The 20,622-nt window shown below is 37.0% G+C and overlaps 1 protein-coding gene across 3 annotated transcripts in view; it reads left to right on the top strand.

Moving 5' to 3' along the window:
• The window catches only part of SPATA17 (spermatogenesis associated 17), a 196,395-nt gene that overhangs the window by 35,169 nt on the left and 140,604 nt on the right, over window positions 1-20,622 (top strand). For all 3 annotated transcript variants that reach the window (XR_006891207.1, XM_046679665.1, XM_046679664.1), the window contains one exon: window positions 4,861-4,964. Coding sequence is in view for 2 of the 3 variants with exons in the window: in XM_046679665.1 (XP_046535621.1) it covers window positions 4,861-4,964 (104 nt within the window). In the remaining variant the exon portion in view is untranslated. The remainder of the gene's footprint in view (window positions 1-4,860; window positions 4,965-20,622) is intronic.

The following is a 20,622-nucleotide window of genomic DNA, read 5'->3' as shown; positions in this document are numbered from 1 at the left end:
AATTAGTGCCCCAAAACATTTTAGTTCAGATAGAAACCCTCACTTTAAGGAAAATAAAAACTATAATAACAAGAGAAGCGCTAGACTAAAACAACCCACTTGAAAAATAACCATAACTTTATTGGCTTTTTCCTCTTAGAGCTCTGGATCTATATAAAAAACTTTAATTTACAGAAATTAATCTAACTGGAAACATCAATTAACCATTTTATTTTATTTCCCACTTGTGTTTAAGATATAAAAAAAATATGAGAAGAGTTTAGATGGTGTCTTTAATTAAAAAATGGGGGGCCAGCCGGGTGGCGCAGCAGCTAAGGTTACACCTTCTGCTTCAGTGGCCCAGGGTTTGCTGTTCAGATCCTGGGAATGGACCTATACACCACTTGGCATGCCATGCTGTGACAGGTGTCCCACATATAAAGTGGAGAAAGATGGGCATGGGTGTTAGCTCGGGACCAGTCTTCCTCAGCAAAAAGAGGAGGATTAGTGACTGATGTTAGCTCAGAGCTAATCTTCCTCAAAAAAATAAAAATAAAAATGGTTAAATATGTGTCAGATATACAAGGATTCATCGCAAGGTCCTAAACTATTTATAATCCTATTTTCATATTTTTAATACTATGAAGTATTTATGTTTAGAATAATGACTCTAAGATTAGATAGATACAGTTAAATAGACAAATTAATTCAGGGAAAGGATTCTGAAGGTCTCATATACTAGACATTATGTTAGATTCTAGGAATACAAAATGAGTAAGACACAGTCTTGTTCATGCAGAAAAAGGCGTCCCAAAACGTCAGCCTAAGAAATAAGGGGGAAGGGACCATCTCAACAATCCCGAGCTTTTGCCTGATGATGGACAGCTATTTAAATGTTCCATCATCAGGCAAGACTATTTCTTCTCCCTTCCTGCTACTTCTAGTCCCAATATCATCATGAAATGATTAAATGTCTTTGTAGAGAAAGCAAGTATAATGTCAGATAGAGTCGGGAAATGGAATGTTAAAGAGAAGAAACTGCCCCTGGAATAATTATCCAGAATCTTCTGCTAGCTAAAAATATCCAGTTAAGATTTATATATATATATTTTTGACATGATAATGCAGTGACAGCTAGAATGGAAACTTGGAACTTACTGTATTTTAAACACCCTATCTTTGAAAATTTAGCAGACCCACTCGTCTGTGCTCACTGTAGAGTTTTGTGGAATGTTGGGCATTCTAATAGTGTAATTGTGAATAACTGAGTTCTACTTCTTTGCTCTCATACACATTTAGAGCATTAATACTAGGTAGGTTATTATCGATGAATTTGTTTTCCATGTCTTCATTTTAATTTTAGGTGAGAAAATGTTATTTTTTCTCTGTTTTGATAGCATTCCGGTTACTTTGAATTTTGAGGAATAAAAGTAAAGCCAGTGGAGGGAAACTCTTTCCTATGAGCAGATGGCTTTTGCTATAGCAAGGTTTTGCCATTTGTTTTAGGGCTTAAAATAAACATTATTTATAAGACCACTTACATTTTGATGTTACTTAATGAGGAATATGCATCATTGATTTGACTAGCTTAAGAGGTCATTTAGAACTTGCCCGTTAACAAGCTGTAATCTGCTGAGCACACAATGGCTTTGTTTAAAATTATCTATTCAGAGCTGATCAATGACAATAATTGTTTTATACCAAACACTTTTGAAAGTTGCTAATTACTTTGAAGGACATGAATACTAGCCCCTCCCTTTTGTTTTTTGGAAGTATTAACCCCTTCACCTTGAAATTAAGAAGAAATGTTATCAAAAGTCATCTTGCCTCTTGAAAGTACTTTTCCTTCTAATTAAAAGTTTATTCACTAGTACTGGGATATCAACAGGAAATTTAGGCAAAATTCAATATGTCATTTGTTCCTATAACAGGAAGTACAGTAGAACCTCAGCATATTGTGTCTTATCATGTCAATTAGCTGTTGGTTAAACTGGGCTCCCTACGGTATAAGAAAATGATATCTTTTAAATTTAAGAACACAGCCACACTCTCTCTTTATAACACGTCCGCGCTTTCTCTCTTTGTAACACGTCCACACGCTCTTTCTCTCTTTCTTGGTCCATCCATAAGATGTTCTAGTGGACTTTAGACCACGACAGAGCTCCGTTTGTATCCTGACTGCTATTTCCTCTTTTACTGGTTATGTGACCTTGATCACGTTATTTAACCTTAGTTTCTCCATTTCTAACAGAGATCATGGCCTATTCACAAGGTTATCATGAGAATGAAAGCAGTTAGCAATCACTTGACTGGATGGCGGCCTGTTCACCCACTCACATGCCCACTACGCTGATAGGACCTAGTCATAAATCAACATCTTCCTCTTTCCTTCTTGACACTCCAGCATGCATCTTTTATGTTTCCTGGCACATTTAATCTTATTTTATTTAGAACTTAATGATGTTTTCATGTGATAGGTAGTGCCTCCCTTAACACTATTTGATATCCCAATATTTTCTCTTGCCTCCTGAGTCACTCCTGTTGCTGATGATGGGTTTTCTGTAGGTACTTTTGTTTACAAGTCTTTTCTTCTTTAATACGATCGATCATTACTGTGCATGCAGTAAGAGTATGCTGAAACATTTGAAGTTATCCAACCAGCTACATGACCTTAGGCAATTATTTACCCTCTCTAAATGCCAATTTCCTCTTCTATCAAATGAGGCTAATAATAATTTCTACCTCAGAATGAGACTATAATGATTAAATTAGATAAGCCAGGAAAATATTCACCTATTTGCATGTATGATTTATACATGTATACATATTCCAATTGATGATTCTTTTTCATTAGGAAAGTGCTTTGTGTCAATTCCTCTTCTTTCCTTATCAGTCGTAATATGATTTTGGTCAAATTAGAGGGAGATAGTTTCTAAATTGAGTATATAATTCTGGAAAAATTAATTTGCATTTAAAGAATTAATCTCTAAAATAAGATCATTTGAAAAATATTTGGAAAGACGTTCTATAACGTTGTTGCATTAGCTTGCTATTTCACTTCGTTTTACTTTCTGGAATTATTGTCTCTGATTTAATTGTTCTTACAAGCAGTTTTGCATAACTTCAATTATTTTAGTCATTCTCATACTGGGGTTAACTAAAACACTTCTTTAGAGTCTTTTAAATGGCCATATTTTAAAACAGAGAAAAATAAAGGATCAGAATTCAAGTAAAACATGTTTCCTATTTATTCTTATAGCTCCAATGTTCAAGTTATAAAAATTTTAAACTCAACATATTTAGTTAAAATGTCATAGGCAAATGAGATAAAACCAAATGCACTTAGGTATAATCTCTATAGTAATTACTCTTTCCTATTAAAAAAAATAATGTTTAGTGAAAATGCGTGTTCCTAGCCTAGCTAACTGTGCAAAACTTTGGAAGGACATCGTATCAAGAAAGAGAATCATATATAGTATGTGAATAACTCATAAATATATGCAAAATTGCTATAAAATTTTAGAGAATAAAGTTAAATCTTTATGCAAGGCTAAGTGAACATTTTTTCAATTTTTGCTCTTTCTTCTGTCTCTAGTCCTTTAAAGAAGTTGAGATTTTTTTTTCCTACAAAATTAAGATCTATGCATTTTTATTTGTTTATTTTTTTGAGGAAGATTAGCCCTGAGCTAACTACTGCCAATCCTCCTCTTTTTGCTGAGGAAGACTGGCCCTGAGCTAACATCCATGCTCATCTTCCTCTACTTTCTATGTGGGACGTCTACCACAGCATGGCTTTTGCCAAGTGGTGCTATGTCCTCACCCAGGATCCGAATCAGCGAATCCTGGGCCGCCAAGAAGGGGACCGTGTGCATTAACCGCTACACCGCCAGGCTGGCCCCTATACATTTTTATTTTTGTTTTGAGTTTTTCTAATAGAGGTAATATTAGCAAAGATAGAGCTTGGGGAGATTGACTGATTCTCATGATTATTGGGGCATTATAAGGCATCTAGCAGCCCTCTTACGTATCTTCTCTTAGACCCCCCAACATTCCTCTCATCTGAAAAAAACAGATACTGTCAACAGAAATGTTCATTCATTGAAAATTGCAGTTCACTTTGTTCCCAGTTCCATATTGCAGTGGTTTAGAGAATGGGCTCTCTGAGGTCCCAGTTTCATTCCTGGATCCATCACTAGCAGCTGTATAATTATGAGAAAATTACGTAGCTTCTCTTTAGCAGTTTTTTCATCCCTAAGCAGTATTCTATTTCATCTCATAGCAGTATCCCATGAGTATTTCATCTCATAGCAGTATTCTAAAGACTAAACACATAAATGAGAGCAAAACTCTTAGAATAGTGCGTTGTATATAGTAAGAACTCAATAAATGTTAACTGTTGTTAAAGAAGTATTAAAATGTCATGATGAAGATACAAGACAACATTTTGTTTAGAGACTTTGATACCGCTGAATTTAAAAAGCCCATTAAAAAATTGATTTCCATGACACCAAATGCAATCTTCAAGTCAGTTGGTTATGAAAAACAAAAGATCCATGTGGTCAGGCTGTGGAAATGGCAGGAAATGGTAAAGCAAATTTTTAATCTTTCAATAGTTAATTTCACATTTAGTATTTGTAAGGCAATTATAAATGTTTTAAAAATATGTATAATGACATGTTTTTGTCTTTATAATATTTTATGATAAATCTGTGGGTAAAACTTACATTTGCAACTATATAAACAGTTATATTAGTGGAAAAGCCTAACACTTTGTTTGATATGAGTTATCATCCATCATGACCTTGATTTTGAAGAATTATTAATATTTTCACTAAAAAAATGTTCTCTGGCATATTTTATCTTTTTCTTTTACTTCAATAGATTCAGAGGCGATGGCGAGGCTATAAGATTCGGAAATACTGCTTTGATTATTTTTATTTGAAGGAGTACCTGAGAGCTGTTACAGAGACCAATGATGCGATTAGGTGAGTGGTATAATCATTAGTCTACTAGTGAAAATTCCAGAAAGGATACTCAATAAATGATCGTTAGCTTATTAGGGAATACTTTCTAAAACTATTTTAGGCTGACATTTATTGATAAGGTAGAGATAAATTATTCTGTTAAAAATTTATTGTTATATTTTTAAATATCTTGTACTCTTGACTCTTAATTAGATTATGTATGTGAGTAGTAGGCCTAGCTTGTTCCTACGTGAAATAGTTTGGTTTCAATAAAATTATCACCTTTTGGGATGGATGTTTCTGTAAAATGATCCCTTAGATGCACCTTAACTCTGGTAAGCCTCTGATGTATCTTGAGAAACATGTTCAATAGCAAGCACTTGCCTCTCAAAGAAGAAAATATCATGGAGGATATTCAAATAGACTACTTTACTGTTGGTTTTTATTTCTTTCAACATGTGGAAAGAAAGCACCTGGATTTAGGCCATTAGGATGATGTCGTCTATAGATTTATACAAAGTAAAGTTATTGTAACACTCTTCAGTCAGCTTTACCAAAGCGCTATTTATTAAGTTTTAATATTACGTCAAAAATAGTTAGTTTTTTGCTCTTGTAATATGCTGCATTCTAATAATATATGACCATATGCCTAAGATACATTTAGATAAAAAGGGAATAGTAACTAATAATAGTCAACATTTATGTAGTAGTTTTACTTTCAAATTTTTTTCCACATACATTATCTTATTTTACTCTTAAAATTCTTTCAGCTAGAGAGAATAATTGGCAATAAGTTGTTAAAATATTTTGTCTGGGACCCTAACGTTATATATATTGTAAGAAATATCTAAAAACTAATTTCCCTGGGGCCAGCCCCGTGGCGCAGCGGTTAAGCTCGCATGTTCTGCTTCAGCGGCCTGGGGTTCAACAGTTCAGATCCCGGGTGTGGACCTATGTACTGCTTGTCAAGCCATGCTGTGGCAGGTGTCCCACATATAAAGTAGAGGGAGATGGGCATGGATGTTAGCTCAGGGCCAGTCTTCCTCAGCAAAAGGAGGAGGATGGGTGGCAGATGTTAGCTCAGGGCTAATTTTCCTCAAAAAAAAAAAAAAAGATTTGAAAACTAACTTCCCATGGTATAGCAGTTAGGTTTGCATGTTCTGCTTCGGGGGCCCGGTGCTCGCTGGTTCGGATCCCGGGTGTGGACATGGTACCACTTGTCAAACCATGCTGTGGTAGGCGTTCCACATATAAAGTAGAGGAAGACGAGCACGGATGTGAGCTCAGGGCCAGTCTTCCTGAGCAGAAAGAGGAGGGTTGGTGGCAGATGTTAACTCAGGGCTAATCTTCCTCAAAAAAAGAAAAAAACCAAAACTAATTTCCCAACTTTTAAATTTCTCACATATGTTGTAGATATAAAAGAATCTGCTCTTCGGAGATTAACTCTAGCAAATTCATGAAGTTGATTTCTTTGGGAACAGGACTAAAGGTTTGGGGAGGCTGTAATAGGATTTAGTCAATGAGAGAAGTTGGAAAACTCAGAAACGTGGCTTGTAGTTGACTGCTGTATAATTTCTTCCTAAGAAATCTGCAGTTCTGGAGATGGGCTGGCTGGCTGCAAATGGCAGACCTGAGCTTTCAGGAAGAGAGAGCTAGTAAAGTATGCAGGAGAGGGAATTTGAGCAGGGCTGGGACTAGTTGAGGCAAGTGAGGCTCTGACAGCACCCACTTTAAGGAGTTGCTCACAGTCAGGGTCATGCAAGGGCCAACCCTTCAATTCCAAACCCCCAAGAGTGTCTCCTTAAATTCAACAGTTTAGAGACCTCCCTCACTTCACTTGGTCCCATCCCTGAAGAGGAGAAGGACCTCAAAGAGACAAACATGTGGATGGGTGGTTTGGAACGGCCTGTACCTTCTGTTCAACAGGCATCTTCATTAATCCTTGTTTTTTTCCTGATTTACAGGGAATATATCTAGTCACTAGAGAGTCTGGTGTAGCAGTGCTGACAATTTTATTTAGCTTGGTATTCTTTATCATATTACAGACTTATTATTATATGTCTACCTCTCTTAGAGTTTTTAAGCCAGAATGGAAGTTGAATGTAACAAATAACTTTTCCATCATCTATTAAAAATAATTGTATATGATGTTTTTCCTTTTTGACCTATTGACATATTAGAGAATGTATTTCTAATGGATATACTAATATTAAACCATCATTGTGTGCTGTGAGTATATCTAACTGAGCCATTGTTAATTATTCTTTTTTTGTTTTGTTTTTTGGAGAGAAGGATGATTTGCCCTGAGCTAACATCCATTGTTAATCGTCCCCCTTTTTTGTTTTTTGCTTGAGGGAGATTAACTCTGAGCTAACATCTGTGCTAACCTTCCTCTACTTTGTATGTGGGATCCCTCCACAGCATGGCTGATGAGTGGAGCAGGTCCGTGCCCAGGATCCGAACCCGTGAACCCAAGCCACTGAAGCAGAGCACACAGAATTTTAACCACTCAGCCATGGGCTGGCCCCCTATTCTTTTGATTTACTACTAAATTATATCAATATTCTATGTAGGATACTTATATCCACTTTTGTATGCTTGGTTAGATATGATTTTTTTCTTGTCTTGCAGTTTACAGGTCTTATTTATCAGGTTTTTGCTATATTTATTAGATGAATTGAGTAGAGTATATGACATGGGGATTACCGTGTTGAAAAGGAAGATCACTCCTCTGTTTTCTGTGTACTCAACACTCTACTCTCAGTACTTCTGGTCAACAAATATGTGGGTTTTCCTACCAAGCCATTCTTAGACACCAGCTGAATGTCCTACAATTAAACTCAATTCTGACACTATCTACCTGGAGATCTATCTCCTATCTACCATCAGATTCTACAGGTTAAGGGTTCAGTTTCACAAAACAGCCTCTTCCCGACCTCAGCTTCAGACACCATTTGTAAGTGTGGGGCCCCAGGTTACCCACCACTTCTGTCCAACTTGCCTACAAACAGAAGATTCCCAGGACCTCCTGCTTAGGTTCTGTCATTAGCTAGAACAGCTCAAGAACTCAGGAAAACAGTTTATTTACTGGATTGCCCATTTATTATGAAACAATACAACTCAGGAACAGCCAGATGGAAGAGATGCATATGGCTAAAGATGGGGCTGAAGGGACCTGGAGCTTCCGTGCCCTCATGGAGGGGCGTACCGTCCTTCCAGCACTTCCGTATGTTCGGCAACCTAGAAGCTTTCTGAAGTCTGCAGTTCAGGGATTTTTATGGAGGCTTTCTTACATAGGTATGATTGATTAAATCATTGATTATTAGTGATAACTCAACCTCCAGCCCCCTCCCCTCCCCAGAAGTTGAGAGGGTGGAGCTGAAAGTTCTAACCTGAGCTGATTGGTTGCCCTGGTCACTAGCCCCATCCTGAGGGAACCCCTAGCCACCAGTCATCTCATTAGCATGCGAAAGACCCTTATCACTTTAGGAAATTCCAAGAGTTTTGGGAGCTGTGTGCCAAGAAACAGGGATGAGGACCAAATATATATTTCTTATTATAAGTCACGATATCCACAGTTGTATTAGTATTTTATATAGAATGCTTATAGTCAATTTTGTAAGCATGATTAGTTATAATTTTCTCTCTTGTGTTGCAATTTTCAGGTTTTGATATCAGGTTTTTGCTGTATTTGTTAGATATATTGAATAGATTGAATATGAATAGGCCTGAGGATTACTGTTTTTAAAGGTTTAAAAGAAATAGTTTATGAAACTATCTGGGCCTTAAGCCGTTCGGAGAAGGTAAATCTTTAACATTTGCAAGGCTCTATTCAGATTTTTATAAATCTATTGGAGTCTGTTTTATTTATTTCCAGGTAATTATTTAGTTCACTGATGTTTTAAAATATATCGTGATGTTATTTATAGATATTTTAGTTAAAATATCTTAGCTGTTGCCCATTCCATTTCTCATTTCTAATTTTGCTTCTTTAAATTTTTGTCTTTTGTCCTTGAAATGGTCAGACATTTTATCACTGTTTTTCAAAGACTCTTCTCGCAGATTTTTGTCGTTTTACTCATTTTGTGGTTTCCTAACTAAATATCTTGTTTCCATTTTTTAAAAACCCTTTATTTCACGTACTACCTATCTATTGCAGTAATACATATCCATTGTAGAGAAACTGAAAACACAGGTCATTTAAAACAAAATAAAGTCATCTCTAATCCTATCAGTCAGAAGCAAATACTATTAACATTTTGATGTGCCTTCTTCCAGACCTCTGCCCCTTGATAACTTATGACCTTGGGCAAATTCCTAGAATTACTACATAGATTTCTTATGAGTATGAATCAATCAATGTATATGAATCCTAGAATTACTACATAGATTTCTTATGAGTATGAATCAATCAATGTATATGAAACACCTAAACAGTGCTTGGTACATCATGTGCACTTAATAAATGTTACTTTATTATTTTATTTCTATGCTTACCCATATGTACTTTATAAAAAATGAAAATACATTGACTATTGTTAACCTGTTGTCTTTCAATTAACAAAATATTGTGAATATTTTCAGGGCAAAAAATATACCAATACCATTGTTTGTAATAGCTTTTTTAAAAAAATGAATTCCTTATTGTCAAAGCTGTAGATGTTCCAATTTTTTTCTATTTTCTAAACATTTCATTATTTTCTAACTGTTACTTAACATGGAATTTCTTTTAGTTCTTGCCTGGTATGTTTATTACTCTGCTGGTTGCTTTTTAGTAATTAAAGCATTTAGACTATGTCTTGTTTCTATGTGTAGTATTGTCCACATTTCATACATTTTGATATGTAGTATTTTCATTTTCAATTTGCATTTTTTATTCCCTCTTTAAATTTGTTTTTCAATTTCCAGTGCTTGGGCTTTTTCTTATGGTAAACATTAAGCAAATTTATTTCTGGGTTTATTGTGTTACAGTTAGAAAATATGTTCAGTGCAAGTATTACTTTAGGAAATTTATTGAGATTTTCACCATATATATATATTATTATTTTTAGGTGTTCTCTAAAGGAAAATAAATGGATTTTGCTTTTCCATCCAAGCTAAGTTTTTGCATTTTAATTGAGCAACCAAATGTTTACCTTTATCATCTTAACTGTTCCAGTGTCTCTCCCTTTGCTTTCTGTGTCTGATTTTTATGTTTCCTTTTATATGTAATTTATGATTTGTTTGTTTATGTAACTTTTTTCAGCTTTATATGTGTTTAACTCACCACCTCTTTCTGCTCCTGAGTTTCAAAAGTGAGTTGAACTGATCTACTCATTTTTTTTTGCGTGTGTGAGGAAGAGTGGCCTTGAGCGAATATCTATTGCCAATCTTCCTCTTTTTTTGCTTGAGGAAGATTGTTGCTGAGCTAACTTCCATGCCAGTCTTCCTCTATTTTGTATGTGGGACACCGCCACAGCATGGCTTGATGAGCGGTGTGTAGGTCTGCACCCAGGATCTGGGCCCACGGACCCCAGGCCACCAAACAGAGCGCACAAACGTAACCACTATGCCACTGGGCCAGCCCCTGATCTCACACTTTAAATCAGATATCCTACCTCTCCCTCTGTTTGCCACTTCAATTGCTCAGCCTGCCACCAAATCACCCACGCTTTATATACAGACTTACATCATCTCTTGCCTGGACTCTTGAGAGAGAGCATTCTAACACTTCTCTTTTCTTCTGGTTTTGCCATTTTTCAAAACAGTGTTGAGAGAGGTATCACTCAAATTATTTTTCTTGGCTTCAAATCCTTTGCAGTCTCCCTGTTCTTTAACACGTTGTGTAAGCCATCCAGTCTCATCTCCTTGGGTCCACCCATATTCAATGTCTTGTCGATTTTGAAAGGCATCCTGTTTCCTTAGCACTCCAGCCTCTGCTCATGCCGTTCTCTCAACCCCTCATCTGCCATATAAACCCCTAACCATCCTTTATATCGCTGCCTAAGTGTTGTCTTCCGACCAACATTGATGGGCTTCGGACACTCTTATGTCTGAGTGCCCTAACTCTCTCATGCAAAGCTTCATTATACCATCTACCCTGTGGTATTATAATGACTTACATGTTTGCCTTTCCTTTATGTGTGAGGTCACTGGGGGCAGGGGGAGGACAGCCTGTTTCAATCATCTCTGAAACCTTAGTGCCTAGCACGTCACTGACATAGGGTAAGTCGAAGGTAATAGCGCTCACTGAATGAAGGAGTGAAGGACAGATAGAGTGAAACTCCATTTCACTTTTCACTTTGTCAGGCAACTGTAATTTTGACTATATTTTTTCCCTGCCTTGATAATTGGTGATTTTCTTCAATTCGACAAATATTTATTTAACAACTACTATGGGCCAAGGCACTAGGTTAGATGTTGAGGATACAAGGATGAACGTGACAGACTCAGGCTAGCCTTCATGAAGTTTGCAGATTAGTGGGGAGAAATCATAAAAATAACAACAGTAAGTGGCTGGCCCTGTGGCGTAGTGGTTAAGTTCAGCACATTCTGCTTCGGCAGCCTGGGTTCCTGGGTTCAGATCCCGGGCACGGACCTATACCCCTTGTCAGCTGTGCTGTGGCAGCGACCCACAAATAAAGTGGAGGGAGACTGGCACAGATGTTACCTCAGGGCTACTCTTCCTCAAGTAAAAAAAGAAAAAGAGGAAGATTGGCAACAGATGTTAGCTCAGGGCTACTCTTCCTCAGCAAAAGCAACAACAATAACAAAAAATTACAGCAAAAGCAAATAACAATTATAATGTTTTTTATGTGCCAGAAAGTATGCTAAATTCTTAAAAGTATTACAGGCAAGTGTAACACAGTGTCCTAAAAATCTCTATCTGCGATTACTCTATCTTCTAAAATTCTAGATAAATACAGCTTAATCCTTCAAATTGAAATCCAGTGCACCTCCCCTTTTGATATCTTCTAGTTCTTAAGTAGCTTGTCTTGGTTATTTCTTTTTCCCATGACATGTTTCTATTAAGTACTCAGTTCCATTCTGTTTTTCACTCACTTTCTGCCTCTTTCACTGCTTCCTCCTCCCCATTTCTGATGCTGATCAACTCCCCTGTATCTCCAGTCCTGCCAGGAGAGCGCTATTGGGCGCTACAATGTTTCCCTGAAGGTTTGAGGGAATGGGTAGGTGGGGGGAAGATGGTGGTGGCAGCCTAAAGCATAGTATAACCTAGGCAGCTTCTAACAATGCAATATGTTCTCCACCACTGGGAGGGTTTTGGGTTGTGTTTGCTCCATGAGCCGCTGCTTATTACTATTTTCACAATATCTCTTTCTTGCTTTCTTTTTCTCTCACTCCTTTTCCTGTTCTTCCCTCTTTTTTTCTCTTACATTCTTCTGCTGGTTTCAGGGTCTCACTTTATCCCCAGGATCCCAATTCTCTCAAACTGCTCTGATTAAAGTTCTCCAGTATGTTCTTATGTCATGTCTTTTATCCTTATTCTTTTTGTTTTTCTTGACTAAAAAGGTCCTTAAAGTGTTTTCCTAAACAAAAGAATACTATATTCCAGTGATGGGTGATACCAATCGCTTAGAACGTGGAAGCAAATGTAGTATGTTTAAGCGTGTGCGCGTGCACACACACACACACACACGATGCCCAATACATACAAAACTCAGTTTCCTTCCACCCCTGTCATTTGGTCTTCTAGTTTCCTTCATCTGCAGTAAATATTCCAGCCAATTTAATATGTATAGTTCTAGAGATACTCTATTACACAGGAGCATATGTGTCCCTCATTTTTAGAAAATACAATTATACATACTGTTCTCTAACTTGATTTTCTCACTTGTAAATAATAGCTTGAATATTGTTCCGTATGAGTACTTGATCCTCCTCCTCCTCCTCCTTCTTTTTTTTTTGTGAGGAAGACTGGCACTGAGTTAACATCTGTGCCAATCTTTCTCTATTTTGTATGTGGGATGCCACCACTGCATGGCTGGATGAGCATGGCTGGATGAGTGGTGTGTAGGTCCATGCCAAGGATCTGAACCCGTGAACTCTGGGCTGCCAAAGAGGAGCGTGCAAACGTAACCACTGTGCCACCAGGGTGGCCCCCTTCATTCTATTCTTTTTTTTTTTTTAAGGATTTTTTTTTCCTTTTTCTCCCCAAAGCCCCCCAGTACATAGTTGTATGTTCTTCGTTGTGGGTCCTTCTAGTTGTGGCATGTGGGACGCTGCCTCAGCGTGGTTTGATGAGCAGTGCCATGTCCGTGCCCAGGATTCGAACCAACGAAACACTGGGCCGCCTGCAGCGGAGCACGCGAACTTAACCACTTGGCCACGGGGCCAGCCCCCTTCATTCTATTCTTTTAGTGACTGCCTAGCATTTTGTTATATGGATAAACCATAATTTATCCAGCCAGTTCTCTAGTGATGAATAATAAAATTATTTCTTTTGCTATCACAAAGATAGAACTGCGGTGAATATCTTCATGTGTATCTGGATTGTCCTTGGGTCTTCGTTGTCTCATAGAAATATTATAGTATCAGCTTGTCAAGATCTTCAAAAACTTCTGTAAGGGATTTAATTGTAGTTTAAATGAATATATAGGTCAATCTAGGGAGAAAGAACATCTGTACCCTAGTGAGTTTGTGAGTAAACATCTCTCTCATTTATTCAGACTTTGTTTAAGGTCTTTAATGTCTTTGAGTAAAGTTTTAAAACTTTTTTTTATCATATATTAAATTTATTTTTAGGAACCTTTTTGTTTCTTTGTAAATGATGTCTTTTTGAATTTGCTTTTTTTTTTTTTGAAGAACATTAGCCCTGAGCTAACATCTGCTGCCAATCCTCCTCTTTTTTGTTTTGCTGAGGAAAACTGGCCCTGAGCTAACATCTGTACCCATCTTCCTCTACTTTATATGTGGGACACCTGCCGCAGCATGGCTTGACAAGTGGTGCAAAGGTCCACACCCAGGATCTGAACCGGCAAACCCCAGCCCGCCGAATCAGAATGTGCAAACTTTACTGCTGCGCCACTGGGCCAGCCCCTTGAATTTGCATTTTTTGACGGTAACTGGTATATAGAAATACAATCTTGTTTTACTCCCTGAAGTCCCAGTATGTAGTTGTATATCCTAGTTGTGAGTCATTCTAGTTCTTCTATGTGGGACGCCGCCAAAGCATAGCTTGATGAATGCTGTGTGGTTCCGTGCCCAGGATCCGAACGGGCGAACCCCAAGCCACTGAAGCACTCGAACTTAACCACTCAGCCTCCACAATTGGTTTTATATATTAATATTACATCCAGCCACTCTGTTAAAATCTTATTGATTTTAGTAATTAGTCTGTTGATTTGTGGTGGTTTCTATATAAATTACCCCTTATTATTATAAATTATTATTAATATTTTATTAATAATTAATAATATAATAATAAATTAATTTATTGATATTTATTATTACAAATTATTATAAATTTCTATATAAATACCCTTTGAAATAATTATGGTTTTGTTTGTTTTACTTCAACCTTATACATTTATTCCTTTTTTTCGTCTTATTACATAGATTAGGACATAGATACAGTGTTGACTAGAAACATTGGTAGTGCCACAGTGGTCTTGGTTTTAAAGAGCATGCTTCTGATATTTTACCAAAAAGGACAATAACTCCTGAATATTTTTACTAGATATTTTCTCAGCTTGAGAAAGTTCCTTGTAATCCTGCTTTACTAAATATATGCTCTCTTGAGAAATGTCTGTTCATGTGTTTTGCCCATTTTCTAATTTGATTATTAATATATATATATTTTTAAAGATTGGCACCTGAGCTAACATCTGTCGCCAATCTTTTTTTTTCTTTATCTTCTCCCCAAAGCCCCCCATACATAGTTGTGTATATTCTAGTTGTGCCTCTAGTTGTGCTATGTGGGACGCCACCTCAGCATGGCCTGACGAGCGGTACCATGTCCATGCCCAGGATCCAAACCGTGAAACCCTGGGCCGCAGAAACGGAGCACGGGAATTTAACCTCTCAGCCATGGGGCCAGCCCTGGATTATTTATATTTTTTACTGTTAAGTTTTGAGAGTTCTTTATATACTAGTGTTTTGTTGATGTGTGGCTCAAAAATATTTTCTCCCAATCTGTAACTTGTCTTTTCATCCTCTTAATAAGGTCTTTTCTATTTGCTGTAGAATAGGAGATCATAAATGTAAACGACTTTGCATCTCGCCTGACTCGTTCCTGTACAGCCCTGTGTTGCTTAATGATGGGAATACGTTCTGAGAAATGCGTTCTTAGGTGATTTCATCATTGTGTGAGCATCACAGAATATACTTACACAAACATGGATGGTATAGCCTACTACTCACCTAGGCTATATGGTACTAAGTTTGTGGGACCTCCATCATATATGCACTCTGTTGTTTACTGAAACATCTGTGCAGTGCATGACTAATCATAATTTCCAGTTATTTTAGCCTTAATCATATATTTAATTGCTCAGAATTCCTTTTGCTGTCCTTTCTCCATTTATATCTGGTTTGACTCAAGTTTCTTCTCAATAAATTTTCTAACATAAGAATATAGGAATTAATATTTCTCAAATTCTTGTACTTGAAAGCATTTATTCTTGAATGATAATTTCCTGATAATTTTGTAAGCCTTTTTCTAATGTTATTTAGTATTTGATGTTGCAGTGGAGAAGTCTGAACCTTGTCACATTTTTCTTTTCTCTTTTTAGAGGTAACACGGTCATTTTTCCTAGATTCTTCAAACAGTCTTTATGTTTAAAGTAGTATCTTTTGTAAGGTATCTTTACAGTCTGTTTGCTATGGTTATATACATATATTTGAATTATTACCTTAGTTCTATCAACTCATCCTATTCTTTTCTTTTTGGAAATTATAAATAATACAGAAAAGTGTAGAAATTAATATTGCAAATACTTAGAGGCAATCATTATCCAAGTTTGGTATATAAGTATTCAACTAATGTTTTTCTGTGTTTACTACTATGTATTCAAAAATAACATGTAGTAATGTTTTGTGTGCTTCAAATTTTACGTAAATGCTGTCTTACGGTGTGTAAGTGTTCTACAGTTAAACCTGTTTTTACTTACCACTGCTTTAAAAATCTATTCACATTGATGCATATACATCTTGTTTATTTAACTGCTACCTTATAGTCATTGCTTGTACTTAGCAAATTTATATGATATAGTTCATCACTCATGTTTGTTTTTCAGTGTTTTCCCTTACTACAGTTAATGCTAATCATTTTACTTTAACTTATCTCTTGTAAGCAGGGTCAGGCTGCTAGATATTTCTGTCTCTAATAGATTACGTTTATTTCTTTACATTTCCTATGATTACTTGTATATCTGGGCTAATTATTTTTATCATAATTAAAAATTACCTTGCTTTCCCTTACTCTGTCTTTTTCCTTTTTGTTACTAGGTCTAGTTTTCTTTATTCCTTTTTTTCATCTTCTACTCATTCAGAAGGTATGTATTCCAATTCTTTTCTTTTATTAACTCCCGAGTTTTAACATGCTGAATAACATATGTACATTTCTCCTCTTTTCAAATAATAAGCAAAACTTAGAATACATTAAATCTGATCTCCCCACCACCACTTGTATCTTCATTTTTATGGAAATCAAGTACTTTGGTTTTTACTTTGTTTTAAAATCTGCTTCAGAGTGGCATTTTTAGAATTTTTGAGTCAACACTTGCTTAGATTTGTCAACATATTTTTCTAATTTCATTGCACTGTTACTTTTTAAATCTCACTACTTCCTTGTGGGTTTAGTTTTCTACTTGCTGAAGGTTATCCTTTGGTATTCTTTCAACTAGAGTATGTCAGTATTAAACTCTGTCAGTGTTATATATCTGAAATTAGCTTATTGTATACACTTTATTGAATGATGATATAGCTAGTTATAAAATTCTGGGATGATAAGTACTTTCTTTCAGGGCTTTGATGATATTATTTCATTGCCTTCTGTCCTAAATTGTCTGATAAACAAAGTATGCTGTTGGTAAAGTTATATTTTGAAGGCAAGCTGTCCAGTACCTTTAAATTTTTTTCTTTACTTCTCTGATCTTTTTTTTGCCACAATGTATCTAAGATTTTAAAAACTACATAGTACTTTATATCCAGTGTTCTGCCTTAGTTTTATGACTCGTTTCCTTTTAGTTTAATAAAAATCTCAAACTTTGCTGGTATTGGTTTGTCTCTAAATCCTGTATTTTTTTCAAAGACTCCTATTAGATGCATATTTCAACATTTCATTCTCTTCTTCTTGTCTTATAACTTGTTTTTTTATATTTTTATTTATATTTGTGCTATGAGTAATTTCTTTAAATCTATTTTCTAATTCATGAATTTCTCCCTTTAGTTAGTTATTATCTGCTGTTGAATTAATTCATTGAGTTTTTAATTTCAAAGTTTATACATTTAGAATTTTTCTCAGACTCTTAAAAACTCCATTCCCTTTGTTTTTTTTCATGTGTCCTTGTCTTACAGTTCTATTTTCTAGTTTCTCTTTAAACATTTTAAACATACTAGATTTAAAAACTCTTTCAGATGTTTTTGTTTCTCATTTTTAGGATGAAAATACTCTCTTTATCTCTGGCCGTCTTCTAATTGTCTTGTGATAGTTGCTTTCCTTCTATAGTTTGTAAATTTTGACTGTGAACTCATATAGGCCACTCTGTTGGAGTCTGATGTGTCAAGAATTACAGAAGTGTTCTTACCATGCAGTTTCCTTTGCCAATCCCCATGGGTTTCACTGTTCCAAGGATTTTTATTGTAGTGGTTGCACATTTTTAGATGTTGATAGCCTAGCCTATGTGGGCAGTGGGATTTTAGGCCATTTATCTTATATGGTCTGGGTTTCTAATTTCTCAGTGGGAATCTTTTTTATTCACCTCGTCTGAGCTGCTGGCAGCTGCCTACCTGGAATCTTGTTCCTTTTAGGACTCACCCCTGCATCAGGATGTTAGTTAACTTCCCTTCCTGTGTGCAGGGACACGGGCCAGACAGAACAGCCTCAATTTGTTCCTGATAACCTTAAAGGCTGGTTCAGCTTTACTTCTAACCTCTCCAATGTTGAGCTTACACTTCTGCTGTATCAGTTCTTGGTTTTCAGTTTGGCTAACTATCCCAAAAATTATTTTCTTTTATTTTTTTAAAGATTGTCACCTGAGCTAACAACTGTTGCCAATCTTTTTTTTTTTTTTTCTGCTTTATTTCCCCAAATCACTCCGGTACATAGTTGTATATCTTGGGTGCAGGTCCTTCTAGTTGTGGCATGTGGGATGCCGCCTCAACGTGGCCTGATGAGCGGTGCCATGTCTGCTCCCAGGATCCAAACCACTGAAACCCTGGGCTGCCGCAGCAGAACGCGTGAACTTAACCACTCAGCCACGGGGCTGGCCCCCCAAAATTATTTTCTTCCATGTGTTCCATATATTTGGAGTTGGGAAGGGAGGGGGGCAAATAGTCTGTGTCGTTCAGTCCACCAAGTGAAGATCTACCCATTCCTTTTCATTTCTTTCTATTATTTCTTCTTTCATAAGCCCTTGCAGCATCTCTACTCTAATTCTTTTAAGCGGTAATTGATTGTTGTGTTGCTTTCATTTAATTCATGGTGATATGTGATAATGGTTTTTTTGTTAAATGTAGTCATGTTTTTCAACTGTATATTCTCCGTTGGTGGTTAACTTCCTAATTGTTTACCCCCGCTCTGTTCTTGTATTTATTAATAGATTATATGTAGTTCCTTGTTATTATTGTTGCTATTTTTATCTTGGAATGGGTGCTGTAAAAAGACAGTGTTGAGGAAAGGGCGAGGCAGAGCTCTGGCGGTGGGAGGAGGCCTCGTTGGCTCAGAGTATAGCCCTGCATGATAATGTGTATGTGTCTCTAGGTACGTGAACTAGTTTAGCTTTTTGTGTTTGTTTTAAGTGGACAATGATTGGCAGTTATATGACTGCTTATTGCTTCTACACTCTCTTCTTTCTTGGAGATCTGTGGCAAAGATGGCACACCTGTGCATTCCCTCATTTAGTCCCACGTCCTCTGCCCCTCTGTGGTATTGGGTCAGGGAACCTGCCACAGTCAAGTTTTGCTCTACAGTCCGTTCTGAGCAGGGAGGGCATTGCTGGTTTTATTCCTCAGGGGATGCCACCTACTTTTGGGAATTTTGCACCTGGCAGTCTCTGTCTGAAATCTGCATCTTTAGGTATCTTGTCTCCTTGACATCTCCCTAATCCTGGTTGAATTTGCACTACTCTTGGTGGCCCTTCTTCTTCTTCATCTCTTACTTTAAGTGTTTCATAATTTTGCTGATGATAGAGTTTCCCTTTATTTTGTTATTGCCGTTCTCATTGTTTGGAAGTTTGAGAAAGGGGTGGAGATAGTTTTACTCTGCTGTCTCAGAATGAGAAATATATAGTTAACTTCCTAATGTAAATCACAATTTATTTTCCTTTCTGTTACATAAGCAGTTTTATAAATGTGATGAAAGCATGGCACATGGTACCGCAGAGGAACCACGGAAGAGGAACATTTACGGCACAAATGACTGGTGTGGGTCAGGGTAGGAGTTGGAGCCTAGCGGTTAGGGACATTTCTCAGAGGCAGTGAAGCTAAGCCCTGAAGGTTGTGCAGAAATTGGGCCATTAACACATGAAATTCCACTGAAGTTGGTGCATGGAAGATGGTGGAAGGATAGGCTAGGGATAAATGCAGGCGGTGTAGCAGGAACCATATGATACCAGGGCATTTGAGGCCATATTAAAGAGTCTGGATGCTCTTCTAAGAGCATTGGAGTGGATTTCCCTTTTAAGAAGAGCAGTGGCATGATTACATCTGTGTTCGGGTTAGCATGTTGAGTTGCATTTTTCATAATAGTCATGTTTAAATAGTCTAATGAATTTTAAAAGCTTCTCTTAGGGTTATTAATTTTGCTGAGATAAAGTGTTTTTTTCCTTCTCAAAGAAAAATGTACATCGCATTTGTTTGGATTTTCCTTCACATTTTTTAATTCTTGTTTTCATTGAAAATCATTGGAATCATGACTCTAGTGGCCTTTCCTGAATAACAAATCACACCCAAAGCAGCTTAAAAATAATACACTTATTATCTCATTATTTTGCCAGTCAGGCATCTGGGAGGGGCTCTGCTCTGTGCCTAGGCTAAGGTCTCCTCTGAGGTTACAGTCAATTTCCCAGCCAGAGCTGCAGTCTCCTGTGAAGGCTCAGTTGGGGAAGATCCATTTCCAAGCTCATTCACTTGGGCCCCAAGTTCTCTCTGGTTGTTGGCCACTGACGCCCCTCAGTTTCTTGCCACATAGACTTCTCTATAGGGCAGCTTCTAACATGGAAATTATTTTCCCTTAGAGCAAGTGAATGAGACAACAGGAGAAAACGTCCAAGATGGAAGCCACATTCTTTTGGTAACCTAATATCAGAAGTGACATCAGGGTCCAGCTTGGTGGTGCAGCAGTTAGGTGCGCACGTTCCGCTTCTCAGCAGCCCAGGGTTTGCAGGCCCGGATCCCGGGTGCAGACGTGGTACCACTTGGCAAAAAGCCATGCTGTGGTAGGTGTCCCACCACATATAAAATAGAGGAAAAATGGGCATGGATGTTAGCTCAGGGCCAGTCTTCCTCAGCAAAAAGAGGA

This window comes from Equus quagga, chromosome 12 (genome assembly GCF_021613505.1).
Source record: "Equus quagga isolate Etosha38 chromosome 12, UCLA_HA_Equagga_1.0, whole genome shotgun sequence".
In the NCBI taxonomy this organism is placed as follows: Eukaryota; Metazoa; Chordata; class Mammalia; order Perissodactyla; family Equidae; genus Equus; species Equus quagga.
This window is presented reverse-complemented; position numbering and strand designations above follow the sequence as displayed.